Source organism: Ammospiza nelsoni, chromosome 8 (genome assembly GCF_027579445.1).
Source record: "Ammospiza nelsoni isolate bAmmNel1 chromosome 8, bAmmNel1.pri, whole genome shotgun sequence".
NCBI classification, from domain to species: Eukaryota; Metazoa; Chordata; class Aves; order Passeriformes; family Passerellidae; genus Ammospiza; species Ammospiza nelsoni.
In genome coordinates this window covers 14,992,801-15,007,200 of record NC_080640.1, presented here as the reverse complement: position 1 = coordinate 15,007,200, position 14,400 = coordinate 14,992,801, and the positions used below count along the sequence as shown (strand labels likewise).

At 35.1% G+C, this 14,400-nt stretch overlaps 1 protein-coding gene across 2 annotated transcripts in view; it reads right to left on the bottom strand.

Annotated features, from left to right (window-relative positions):
* Positions 1-985: 985 nt before the first annotated feature.
* KNDC1 (kinase non-catalytic C-lobe domain containing 1) overlaps positions 986-14,400 on the bottom strand; it is a 56,799-nt gene continuing 43,384 nt past the window's right edge. For both annotated transcript variants that reach the window (XM_059477107.1, XM_059477108.1), the window contains exons 17-30: positions 12,901-13,298; positions 10,983-11,076; positions 10,774-10,871; positions 10,285-10,496; positions 8,872-8,985; positions 8,329-8,476; positions 7,905-8,084; positions 6,638-6,853; positions 6,234-6,316; positions 4,823-4,973; positions 4,295-4,417; positions 4,134-4,193; positions 3,365-3,522; positions 986-3,124 (exon numbers count right to left, since the gene is read on the bottom strand). In XM_059477107.1, coding sequence (XP_059333090.1) covers positions 2,893-3,124; positions 3,365-3,522; positions 4,134-4,193; positions 4,295-4,417; positions 4,823-4,973; positions 6,234-6,316; positions 6,638-6,853; positions 7,905-8,084; positions 8,329-8,476; positions 8,872-8,985; positions 10,285-10,496; positions 10,774-10,871; positions 10,983-11,076; positions 12,901-13,298 — 2,267 coding nt within the window. In that variant the 3' untranslated portion in view covers positions 986-2,892. The remainder of the gene's footprint in view (positions 3,125-3,364; positions 3,523-4,133; positions 4,194-4,294; positions 4,418-4,822; positions 4,974-6,233; positions 6,317-6,637; positions 6,854-7,904; positions 8,085-8,328; positions 8,477-8,871; positions 8,986-10,284; positions 10,497-10,773; positions 10,872-10,982; positions 11,077-12,900; positions 13,299-14,400) is intronic.

Sequence of the window (14,400 nt, the reverse complement as noted above, 5' to 3'; positions counted from 1 at the left end):
ATCAGCTTAGTGGATTAACATCAAAACACAATTGTTGGGCACTCTAGTGTGTTCTTCACATCTTTCTCTAGGTGTCAGTCCATTATTTTTTATTTAAATGAACTAATTTTGGGGGATTTTTTAATCCCAACAATGGTCTTTAACAGAATTATCCAACCTTTGACCTGTAGTTTACCTTCATGAAGAAAAGTTACTCTGCTCATGTCTGTACATCTGTACTCTCATCTCAGGAATCATCTGCTCTTTTCCACCTTGTATTTTCAAGTCCTTTGCCCTTTCACTTCTTTGCATCAAGAAAATGAGAACTAGGAGATATCTTGAAGACAACTTCTTCCCCAGAAAACCCAAACTTCTTCCCTTTTCCCCAGAAAACCCAACAATCCTACTCTCTGACTGTGCAGTTGATTATCCTGTGATTTTGCTACTTAGGTGAATAATTGACTACTGTTACTGTTTATGAACTTTATCACATATGACAGCATACGAGATCTATTTTGCAGAGTTGTTGTCATTCATTGATGGATTAAAACCAGCCACATTAAAAGTTTCTTCAAACTTGCTTGCTACAGGAATTTTTAAGTAGAAATTCAAAATGTGAAGTTTTTTCATTAGCTATTAATATTTGTTGCTGCTGTTGTTGTTGTGGGGTGGGGTGGTACCTAAACACAAAATCTGAAATGCCTGATTGGTGGAAACACCCCAAAGTAGTACCATAACTCAGTACTATGCATTAATACCAATATAAGGTTTGATATGCTGAAGTACTTACAGAAGACATGAGCTGATTTTTAAAAACTTGTGTAGCACCAGTTATTGTCATAGAATAAACAATATTTTCTAGATTAGTAACACAGAGCTAAGAAATACATGAGCTAATCCTCATGAGTGCAAAATAGAAATGATAAGAAAATTCACAAAAGCAATTTCAAAAGTCTGACTGGTAACTGTATAAAATGAATTTATTAAGATCATGTGATTAGCAAGTCTTGTGGAGTATTTTACATTAGTAAAACTTATGCTACTCAAAATTTTACTGTTGTTTAAAGGCAAGGTGTGGGTTTAAGTGAATGGTAATTTTTAATTGACAAAACATCAAATAACTACTGACAAAACCAGTTATTTAAAATAAATGCATACAGATAAAATATGTGAAATATATGTCTGAAGATAATGCTAGTATTAACATTCTTAAATCATAAAGGTAGGAGGTAAATATGAAATTTTTTCACATTTGACAATCTTTAGAGGAATAGCAACATGATTTACTTCCCTAAGGGCAAGTCAGAATACTATAATTAATGACATGTTAAACCTACATATGGTAAAGAAAATAAATCATATTAAAAGTAGGACAAAAGCAAGAAAACCTTGTTGAGGACTGAGTTCTTCAGTGTTTAAACCAATAAGAGCCCAAAGTTAGTAGTATTGTATTAGTAAGAAAAAGTAACTGAGTATTTAAAGGAAAGTATGGACACACCATATTTTTACTGAGGAAGATGAGAGAGGGTTGAGATGTAATATTGCTGTTACTGACAAAGAAAAGGAGAAGCCTTCCTCTTATACATTGAGAAAGCTACAGTTTAGCATGTGCACATGCATTTCTGTCAAACACAACAGTACAAGTGCAAAACACCAGACATGTACATGCTCCCATTTCTTACATCATTATCCTTCTCCATCATTAACACTTGATGAGATACTGACTTCATATCTGCCCTTCACTTCTCTCAAAACATTTTATTTTTAATTTTTTTTAACACAGTTCCAAGCAAATCAGTTTCAGAACAGTACTTAAGTGTTTCTTACCCTTCCCTACTTCTCATTCAACACTACCAGTGCTCCCTCTGGTAGAAATACTTGTATTTTAAACTAATTTTTAGCCTTAACATTCTGGCCCTGCATAAACCTGGGTAGCTCAACAAATTTTCTAGCAATAGCAATGCATTTCATGGCCATTTAGAAGCTCTTGTAAGTATAAGCTCTATGAGTAGGTTAGCACCACAGTTTTACAAGTTGCAGATCCACATTTCACATGGTTATCTTCTACTGGACGCTGCGGGAGCACTGTGATCTACAAAAAAAACCTCAGGAGCAAAAGCCATACTCAAACGTGCAGACAGACATAAATTGGCAAAGTGACTCATGCCAAATACAGATGAAAAGAGCAATTTCACATTTACTGTCTTCACAATGCCAGGAGTGCAGAAGCAGAGCAACAAATTGGTAATACTTACATTCAGATCTTATTTTCATTTGGAAACAGGTTAGTCTGATGACTTTAAAATCAAACTAAAAAAAAAGTTGAATGATAGCATTCCTCTCCTTCCTTGGTAGGAGAAATAGACAGCCAATTATTTATGTCAGTTACAGTTTTTATGATACACAACATAAAAGCAAGACACACCAACAGTTAATGAATAGCAGAGGATCTGTGTTTCTGAATTATATGCACAATGTGACAGGATATAAGTGTACTGTGTTTGTATAAAAATAGATTCAACATTTAATGAACTATATTTTGAACTCTCCTAGGCCAACTTGGCAACAGAAGCTGGAATTTCAACTTTTTTCCACAGTATTTTTTAGATATCGGTTTTCAGGCTAATTAATTATTTATGCTAAAGAAGAGTAACAAAATTAATAAGCCTTTTCATCTACACTCTCTTTATCTCCCTTTTTATTCTTTTGATCTGCCATTCAGTTGCCAGTGATTCAAACTTCATTAGTCAGCATTTTATAATTCCATGTTATAAAATAAAATAATTTCAACTTGAGAAAGTATCTTATGTCGCTTCACTTAAGTATTTTCTTGGAAGTAGGTCCAGTAGTTGAAGCCAACTTAATCCAGTTTTACAGTCTAGACCCAGAATAGAACAGGTGAAACATAAATCATTAGTGAAATGTTGCTTTCATCCTGCGCAGGGTGTCCTGAATTTTTCGAGAATGTTTTTCTGCTGGTATCTGATGGAAGTTGGCACAGTTGTCAGCTGCCAAGGCAGAAATGTCTGCATCTTTAAAACGAGTTATTCTTTGTCTGAGGTAAGACTGCAGCTTGAAATCTGGTGCGTATGTATAAGGATTCTCTTGAAAGGCATGAACTTGGCTCACAACTTTTGCAATATTTCTTGTAAGAGAATATGGTAAAAAAGATTAGTTTGTTTTGCTGATGATAAAAACAAAAGCATAAACCAAAAAACAAACTTTAAAGGAAATTTTATTCTATTGTATATATACCTCTGGTTACATGTCTAAACAAATGAAACTATTTGAACTGTTAATTGTGAAATGCTGCATTAGCTCTCATTATCTCATTAGACAATAACAAAAAACATGGGTGATAAATGCACATGATTAAAATAATTACCTAAGTTTAGTCCACTTGTGAGCTCCATTTGTCATTGTGAATCCTCCAGTTTCAAGTTGCTGGACATGCATAGCCAAAACATGGGCTGATGGAATTGTTGGAAGAGTTTTGAACCTGTCTCCTTCCATCAGACATAAGCTGTCACTTTTTAAAAACACCTAGTTAAAAAATGCACACAGATTAATCTCACATTAAGTCTTGGGGAAGGTTTTACAAATTCTCCATGTACTTAACACTATCTATTTATTTGCCATGAATATTAATTTCTGGCACTGAAGTTGAAGACAACACTATGAATTCATCTGGTGGCAAACTTTTTAAAGTACACAAATAAAGTAACTTTAATCAAAAGTATTTCATACATAATTTCCATTGTTCTAAATCACAGGCAAAACTGCATTTTAAAATCTCACTATGTTTCAAAATTGTACAGAGCAATAAAAGAATGCCTATAATAAAATAGGCACTTCAGATTTTTCAAAACACATTACAGCTGCAAAGTTTCTGCAGAAATCTTCTAACGCAGTGTAGCATATCTAATGTTTTAGCTTGCTTTTGAAATTTTGATTTGTCACACAGGACACATGTTAAATAAATACAAAGATTAAAATTTATGTAAACTCTTGGATTAAGAGTAAAAAACCTTCAATCAAATTAAACTCACAATTAAAAGTAATAATTATGGTTTCCACCCTGCAGAGACACCCATTTAAGCAGATCTTGCACCTTCTCCAACCCCAAAGATGTAATTAAGAACTTTATACTATACCTCAACAGCCTTGAGCTCCTCCATTATCTCAGCTATTTTTGCAGGTAGAATTTTCCAGGCCTTACAATAAAACAGAATAGATATATTTTTTTCACATTAATGTCTATATTGGAACAAGATTATATTAAGCAAAATGGTGAGAGAACAGAGTCCCAACTTACTGGCAACTGTCGTACAATAAGATTTTCCAAGCCTGCTAGGATTTGCATTGCAGTAGCAAAATTTCTTTGTTCATAGCAGCATTTTGCTATAAGAAGAAATTTTGATAACAAGCTCACCTGCCGCTGGAAAAAAATGAAGATATATATAATATACATAGTAAATCTACATAATGAAATTAAATGAGAAGGAAGAAGAGGTATTTCCTTTTCAATTTGTTATCAAAATGGCTGACTGTAATAACATTTCCCTTCACACAGTTTATCCCTTCCTGTCACTCAGGTGTCCTTGAAGAAAGTTTGACCTGTACTCCCTTCAGACAATCCATTTCTTACATTCTGTTAGATTTTGACACCTGGTACTAGAAAGCATCCAAGACAATTTGGTTTGTGATAACAAACCAAAATGTTAACTGCCCACTCACAGGTGTATTTCTGACTATTTCTTGCAGGTTTGCTACATAACAAGTCATAGATAATGACAAATACGTAACTCTTTTGTAGTTAATAGTACAATAAACAATGACAAACCTTAGTTGTGTGACATGTTACAATTTCAGCAGCAACCCAGGTGCTGATACTGTCTGCATTTTTCAATAACTGCAGAAGGTACTGGTCTTGTATGCACTTCGACAGAAAGAGATTACAGACTTTAAGGGAAACTGTCTCAGCAGAAACTGCCCTAAGGAAAATACAGAAAAAAAAAAAGGGCAAAAATAATTCTGGCTGACATTGGATTTTAAAAGAAAATCTTGATTGTGAAGATGTCAACTTCTAACCATTTAAAATAATTTTGCATTGCTTGATATCTTGATTTTATACTTCATGACATATGTAGCAAGCCATGCTACTTTTTCTTCCTTATAATTACAAGGTAAGTATATCTGATAAAAAAAGCATATACAGAATACATTTCTGTACATAAAAACACTTTCACCACTTTCATTAGTGCATAATAAAACCTCAGCCAATCTGACACAAAATAACAGCCAGAAACCCAAACTCAAGAACTGCAGCCACATAAGAAATTCAACCTGGTATCAAGTGGCACCACACATGTTGATTTCCATGACTGAACTCCAAAATCTGTATAAACCAGGTGATCTAATCTTAGCCATTGAACAACCTGAGTTGCTTTAGATGCTCATTCCCTACCCTTAGAAGCAAAAATCTACCATAAGTAGTGCAATTAACAACTACTAATTAGAAGCAAACTGAATCCACTGAGTATGTAAGAAGCAGACCATCATAAAAATAATTAGGTCTATGTGGTTGGATGAAAACATTAATTACTGATGAGCAAATAATTTAACTAGGTTGGTAATCACTCCAGTAACTATAGGAAAATTCCTGTGTATCTATCTCTGAATACCAAAAATTCATCTCCCTAACATACAGAAGGAGCATTGTACAGAGAAGCTGTGGAGTCTCCATCCACCTTCAAAACCCAACTGCACATAACCCTGGGCAACCTGGTCCAGCTGACCTTGCCCTCAGCAGGGTGGTTGGACTACGTATCTTGAGAGGTCCCTTCCAACCTCAGCTATTCTGTAAGATTGCAAATGTCCTTGAGATTTTATATACACACACACATTAATGACCACAGATTGACATCACAACCCACAACACATTTTCCCTGCCAAAAATGAAACTTCCAAGCAACTCCCAATACAAATTCTTAGCAATAAGAACTTTTAGCCTCAACTCACTTCAGATTTCAAAGAAATCACCTGGGAAATGTGGCCTTTCACATAAATGCGTGTGCATAGGTACATACCTGTATAACATATGAAATCTCCTGCAATTAAATAAGGCTACCTAGTCTGTAAAAAAAATATTAAGTATTTCAATTGTTTCTCTGTTTTCGGCTGTATTAAAAGTGTAACACTCCAAGTTATTGTGCATCAACAGAATCAAAGTGTAGTTAAAACAAGCAACTTACTTTGGCACAGCAACACATTTGTCTTTAACACCAAGTGCTCTGGAATTAAGGAAGTGTACTGGATGACATTTATTAAATACTTCCTAAATAAAAATAAAAAAAAAAAAACAAGATATATCTGCTGTTAGTTCTAGCAGTTCTTTTAAAATGCCTGAGGATAAAAATGACAGAGTATGGTCCTCCTCCCCCCCACCTGCATGAATTATGAGAGGGATCAGAGTCTAAGAATAGCATTAGATATTCTAAATTTCACTGTAGAGATTTAAGAGAAAAGTTTTAATTCAAAGTCTTATAAAATAGTATGAAATAAGCTTGAAACAAGGTTGGGAAATGATAAAGAAAGAAGAGAAGGAGTAAGAAGATAGAGATTATTTGTACCTCCAAATAAGCCTAGACCTTTGTACCTGTTGCAGTAGAGTCAGCTGCCAACAAAGCTGCTGGGCACTGCACTCAAACAAGAAAACTGGTCCCACTTCATCAGCTCTGGCTAAGGAGACTGAGGATTCTTCTGTGAAACTGCTGCAGCAGGGCTTTGGCAAAACTGCTGAACCTATGGGCAGTCGCTCTCTCTGATACTGTGCAATTGGTCCCATCCCTTTGGATAGCTTCCAGTAGAAGTTCTGTAGAAAAAATAAATGTAAGGTTACAACTTCTCTAAAACAAACACTAAGTCTCCCCTTGATGTAACTTTCAAGAAAGTGTTAAGAGAAACACCTTTGTGCATGCAAAACTCTTCAACTAACCTTCAAGCTTAGCCCAGAACAAATTGGCTTACTCAACACTGCTATTTTAAGCTAATATAGTATGCACAATGAATGAGTCTAAGCAGGAGGCTGCCAGATCTCAATCAACAATCAGTATTTAAAACAAACCTCTGTGTATTCAAGCTTGCTGCCATAAAATATTTTCCTTCCTTTTGCTTAGAATCAAGCATCCCTTTCCAAGAAACACTTGTTTTTTCATTCTTTTCCCTTCTTCCATTGTCCATTATCATTATAGTGACAGTAAAAAAAGTCCACGTTCCTCTACTCTGTTTGCCCTTTCTTGGCTGAATTACCAGTATACCCATGGAATTGTGCACCTTTATCACGAGGCTGATGTTTAATTCAGCTTGCAAATTATTGATACATTTGACTTCCACATGTTATTTTGATCACTGTGTAAAGAGATCTGTTTTTGGGAAAAGCCTGCAGTATGTTCTGGTTTCTGGGGCTGTAGAATACAATAAAATAGTAAATACAGACAAAAGTTCAGACAAGTTCTTGCTACAAGCTTTGAAGTTCTAGCAGGGAACCTCATAGCTCCTGCTGTTTTCTTGTATTTATAGTCTTAAAAAGATGCCTAATAAAAAGCATTAATGGTTGACAAGGGGGCAAAGGTTTCCTAATAACTATGAATCACATGCTAGTGTCAAGAATGAAGAATTCTACTCTCAAAATTTTGATTATCTGATCTGTGATTAATGAAACAGCTGTCAAGAGTTAAAACTTAAGATTATTGTCATGGTTACAGAACTGTCTGAATCTTACATACTTTCAAAAGAAAATTTAAACTGCAGGTACATAATTCTTACTAAGTAGTTCTAGACTCTAAGTTGCACACTTCTGTTTTTGTCAAAACATAATATATGGAAATGTGCTCCATACACTGCAGTCTGATAAAAAGACACACCTTTCTGGAAACATCTTCTGAGAGCTTTTTACATAGGGAATGTAATGTTTTTCTGCTTTCCTCACTTTCCTCTTTACATTTGTCCACACCAGAGCACAGATCAGCACTGCCACTTTTCCTGGCAGAGGCGTTCTCGAGCAGCGACAACAAACGCTCCCCGTAGCCATTCAATGAAGCAACCTGGGAATGCAAAATAGGCTAACAGAACACAGAACTCAATTGCCCAGAAATTATAAGCAAGTTGCAATACAGTTGTAAGAGTCTTACCTGTTCAAAACCAGACATACTGATTATAGCTGTCAAATACAGCATTATTTTCTTTTATTTAACTGTACTTAGGGCAGCTTTTTGTAATAACTATGTTACATATCCAATAACTGACTTCATTTTTTTTCTTAAAGGATCTACTGAAATTTTGAATTACCTTGGAAGAAATAAATTCTTTTAGGGTACCCAGAAGATCAGTATTTGTTGCAAAGTCTACACTGTAACAGTCTTCAATCCATGCCTGCAGGATGTAGAAACTGCGGTTACATATTTTGGTAAGGGACGTGGAAGGATCCAGGCTTGAACTGGTGAGAAGAAAAAGAAACTTATTGCACCAAAATTGATATCCGATTCCAATTGAAAAATAAGCACTGACAAAACCCACAAGTTTTATTTGGTATTTAGTGTAGTGTCTTAAATTCTTAATTTTCATGTCTCTAGAATCCATGGCTCTATGGAAACAAAGCTGAGGTTGTAATTACAAGCCGTTAGTGGATCACTGGTAAAAGTGAGAAGCAGAACTGATAAGTAAGCACATTGTCAGATGCAGCTCTTGCTCCCATTTTGCTCTCACTTGTTAAGAGAATCTTACAAAAACAAACTTAAAAATTAATTAAAATTAAGTAGGACTTTTGAGGAACAGCTACAGGAGGAAAATCAATTGTGCTTCAATAATGTTGTTTGTGAGAATTTACTGTACCTGGATAAAGTGCTGTTGATTCTATCAAGAAGAAACTGCAAAAATTCTTCTTGTGTGCAGAAATAGCGAAATGTGTAAAGAAACTGCTGTACATAACCTTCTAAAAAGGCATTTCTGTAAAGCACAAGAAAAACTTCAGACAAGCCAGAACACATCTTCAACTTGCATTCAAGTACAGCAACAGCAAAAAAATCCTCAAAATATCAAGAATAGGCATTTTAAATTCTCAAGCTCTTCATAAAACCTTGGTTCTTTCAAAAATTATTTTTACACATCAAGTACTGTGATTGCCAACCCAGAAAGCATAATTTGTTTCATAAAGAGTTTCTCTACTTTCAATCTTGTGAATAACCACTTTGACATTTCTATTATTAAGGCAAGTTGCAATCTAAATAGTATGGAAGAACATATTACATTTTCTTTTTTTTTTAATCATCTAACTTGATGCTGCTTTAAAGCATTTTTATTATAATAAGAGCATAAGAAGTAGATACATTAAGCAAGAAAATATTCCCTGTAGCTCTAATTAGAGAAGTAGTTACTTTAACAGCAGAATACACTTATTATACACATTAAAAACGAGGGCATTTTATTTTTTTATACACACACACTCTCAAGGTCTTAACACAGGTTAATTGTCTTTTCTCCCTATTGGCTTACAGCTGACCATGGAAATTGGGTTTGATAAATGTGGAGAGTCCAATTCTAAAACATTTCCTTCACTTTGTGCAAAATACTCACTACCAGGAAAAGTAGCACTCAATGTAACTGGGTCTCAAGAGTCAGGATGAACTGGGAGAAGTAGCTGGGAGGAAGTTGCTCCCTCTAGAGTGCCACAAGTCTGATGGAGCCTCTGGCAATTTCCATCTTTCACACTATTACCGCTTAGGTACCTTAAAACAACACTGCCCTCACCAGAGCTGAAGGACACCTCTGTCCCTATTTAAACCCTGAGATAAGCCTGCATCTTGATCAGTGCCAAGGACTGATTATTGGGGCAATAATCTGTAGAAATGAACCTGAACATTTTCATATCCAGACCTTAGTAATAAGAATTACCAAATTATATGATTATATGATTATCTGAAGAATTGCTGTACTGCTGGCAGTAACTTAAAGTCTTGATTCCATGGCAACTATCAGAGCAAGCCTCAAGTAAGTCAAAGATTAAAAAGTTTAAAATTGCTAGTTTTTTATTTATTATCAAATACTTTTAATGAAAGCCAGCTGATCTTTTGACATTTTCATCTCCATTTCTGTAAATGACTGTTCACAGAAACAACACAAACTTGATAGAAGAGAGGAGAATTTATTAAATGTTGAGTAACTAGGATTCAGCACAGAAACAAGTTTTTCCTGATTTAGCAACTATGCTTCAACCCACTCCCAATTTATGTGTAAAATATATTATACCTAGAATATAAATAAGCCATTAAACCAAGTGGTGTACCGGCCTGCAGAACTCTCACTCCATTTTGATTGTTACAATGGTGTTTCTCTGTGTTATAGTAAAGCAACAATGATGATTCATCCATGGGTGCCATGTCCATGGTCTCAGCTTTCCCATTGTGAATGACTTTAGGCAGCACATAGGATTCCACACCCCACTGCTCGGCATACATCATCTGCTCAAAGAAGCAAGGCCATGATAAAACAAGAAGTTAGAGAGGTAAAGTCACACAAAATCCAATCAATTTAAAGACAAATTGCATTTCATACAATTAATTTTTTTTTCTTTTTAAGCAATACTAGTAGCAATTACCTTTAATAATTCTTTTGGGTCTTAATTTGGCAGTTCGACACAAACCATTTCAAATTTCATATAGTGATCTGAGCAGCCAGTTACACGGACGCAGTAATGAAATGACAAATGAAGCACAAGTGAAATAAAGTCTGACTTGCCTGCACATATTTCTTTACCAGTTCAAGAAACTGCACTTTTGATTTCATCTCCTGTAGCTGTCCTCTCAGTTTGGGCAACATAGATTTCATTTCAGGACCTTTAGATTTAAAATACATGGCATATGAACATCAATGATTCAGATTTCCAGAGCAGGTCCTTAAAAGCACCATGCAGCCATTTTATTACTGGCAAGTTGCTGTAATCTTACCTTTGCTTCTTCTTTCTTTCTGCAATAGTTTCTGGTAAAACTTTATGGTCTTTCTGTAATTTTTTGTCTCCATCATTAGTAATTGTTCTAGTTCCTATTTAAAAAGAAATAGGATTCTGTTCAGAATTCTAAGCAGAAGGCAGTTGTGGTAAGAAAGTAAAGTTTTAGAAGAGAATTATTTTGTATGAGGAAAAAAGAACATCCAAAGAGACAAGAATATGTTATTAACAATGAACAACTACCTTTCACATCTGTGTTTACAGGCAAGATACAGCAGGAGTTACCTGTTCCCAGAAAAGAATTAGTGATGTCACAGTTCTACAAGTTAAGACCTGGAGCAGGTTTGTGTATGATCAGACTGTGTGGAAGTTTGTTTGAATTTGTACACATAAATATGCCTTTAGTTATAATTGCACTTATCTTGTTGTTTTCAAGAGTATTTTTAAAACCTAAAATCAGAAGTAATCCAGAATTAAAATTTGTTTGTTCTGAATTTAGTGCAGACCCTAGAAACACGTTAAACAGCTGACCTATATTTGTAGCAAGAACTGAAAATCTGACTGAAATCAATGGCTTTTAAAGAAGTATAATTACATTATATTATACAACCAGGTCAGAAGGCAGACAAGAGAGATGCTCTAGAAATAAAGGACATGTACATTTCAAAGTTCAACTTTCATATTTTCTATTTATGTATTTCACAAAATTGGAAAAATGAAACTAAATTTCTATAGAATTATGTAACTTAAGCAATGAGTAGAAATTAAAGTATGTCAGGCCCCTCAAAATATATACATTTAAAAGCAAACATTTACATTTATAATTGTTTGCATATCAAAGGTTTCATTAAATTACCAGCCAGTAAAAATGGGCCATCCACTTTGAGTTCAGCTTCTCATTTATTATGAAAAAACAAACATGATGTATGTTGTGCTTTATAAAAGAGGTGACTTTTGCACTTGGGTCCTAAGTTAACTACCAGTGACCCAGTTACATGAAATAGCATCTTAAATGCAGTAAGTTCACGGAATGCAGCAAACTCCCACAAGCAGAGTGATCAGAAAACACACAGCTCAGAGCTAACAGATTGGTAAATAGGTTAGCTTTAATGGGATGGCCTTGCTAGAAATTAATTTGAGCTTAAGAAAAACCTGTCACTGTTTTTCAGAAAAGCTCAAAAGGTTTAACAACACAGTTCATTAGCACAGAGTCATAATAGCCCCTCAGATTTTTACAAGAGGTACTCCTACAGAGGCATTGCTTAGAGAACAGGGAAAGCACAGGAAAGCTGTTACCCAGATTCTAATTGGAAGCTGCTTGCTTTTACTTCAAGGTCTGCTTTTGCTTCGTCAATTAAAACAAAATCAAGGTGATTAAGAGACTATGTAAGCAGAAAGGGAATCAGAAGGAATGACCATTTGGAATCCAGGGACAAAGTAGTTTGTCCCCTAAAAAATCTGGGGATTTGCAAGAGTAGCAATGGTGAGTAGCAATGAAATCAAAGGCAAATTCCCTATTTCACAACATTTTCCAATTAAGGTAGGTCTAGAGTATAAAAACTTTTTATAAAGCTCTATGTCTGTGATGTGCTGCAGTCGCAGTCATTCTTAGCTCTTTCCTACAGTATCACCACCATGGGGTTGGTGCAAAGGGCAGACAGTGCTTTTCCAGTCAACTTTAGGAGCAGAAAATGGGTTGTAGATTGGTGATTGCACATTTGTGTCAGCGTGCTTTATTTTGGAATACTACACCTCTCCTGTGGTTTATCACCAAGACACGACAAATCCTGAGAATTTTAAACTGCTGAAGAGTCAATATTAGAAATGAAATGGTGTTTTGATTCACTATAACAGAACACATTTTATCACACTTTTAACCAGCAAGATGTAACTTAAGGATTTAAAATCAATGTACTCACCACTTTTTTAGCATCTATATTTTGTGACTCACTTGATTTCTGCTTTCCAAGGTTTTTCAAGTAACTATGAACTTCTGAATCAAAACATTCAGCTCCATAAAATGCACTGCTCCAACCAGGACTACAGCCACAAAAGTCAGGTAGATTGGAAGATGCCAGGTAGGTGTTTCCGGCTGTCTTTATCATGGCCTGTTCCTCTGAACTTACATTTTCTTCTGCAAAGCCTGGACCACAGCCATTGCTTTGCAAATATTGTTGCTCTTTTGCTATGGGGATTGTACTCTGCAGAGTCAATTCTTTTTTGATATCATCCAAAGGTGACTCATCAAAATCCATTTCAACTAATGATGTTTTTACCACAAGCTCAGCCTTCACATCGAAGTCTGCTTCCCCTTTTCCTAAAGAAGGTGTATAGGGGAAAATAAATAATGGTCATGTGCTGTAATGCATGCTTTATTGAGCTTAAACATGACACATACAAAACACTATTATGAGACTACCTAGTGGGTTTAGATGCTTATTGTGACTTTACATTTTTTTTCTCAACTACAGATTGTAAAATGATAAAGGTTAAAAACATTTCAGAACTATCAAGCAATAGTTTAACAATAAATTTCTGAAAAGCACAAAATATTTTCCATGCATATGCAAGAAGCATTTAAACAACACTGAGAAACTTTAAACCAGAAGTTAAATATGTCAGACCTAAGCACACATTAGTAAAATGTTTAGCTTTTGAGGTTTTTTTGCATCTGTAAGTAAGTCTTGAAGCTTTTATTCCATACAGAAAGGGCAAGAATACTTGATATAGCCAATAGATATTAAACTTTCTACTCCTACAGGACTCAATCCATTGAGTTATAATGGGACATTTTTTCAGTTGTAGCATCTACTACCAGCCTTCAGGGACTGAGGTGACAGTCAAAGGTCAGTATAATGTTGACAGGAGCATTTATACCTGCCAGAAGTCTGCCTTTTCACTTGAGTAACCCTCCAGGGCTCAGATATGCCACCCTGGAGTCAAACAAAGCTTATTTCCTGGTGCAAGAAAATCACACACTCCATGGTAAAGTCTGGCTCTACATTTGCAATCATTCTGAGACAAAATGCAAAACTGTAATATTGAACAATAGCAGCCAAGTGAAAAATTGCAAATTTAGGTTTTGCTATAAAAATGAACAATACAAGTGTATAAGCCCTTCTGTAAAGTACAGCTATTTTCACTTTGCTCAAAACAGAGAAGTAACCAAGTTTAAATGCTGAAATTTGGATGAACTATCTTGAAAAAACCTCACACTGGTAAAACAGCAACCAAATAGAAGCTGTCCATCAATGCACTATGCCTAGAAAGGGTAATAGTTTTGTTATAATATTAGGATTCACCAGTCCCAGCTCGGTTTGAGTTCAGTTACTGAAAGATAGATATTTTGTAAACTTTCAATCACAAAGTGTGTCAGGAGAAATGTAAAACCCAAACTGAAGAAGTATAAATAAACAATC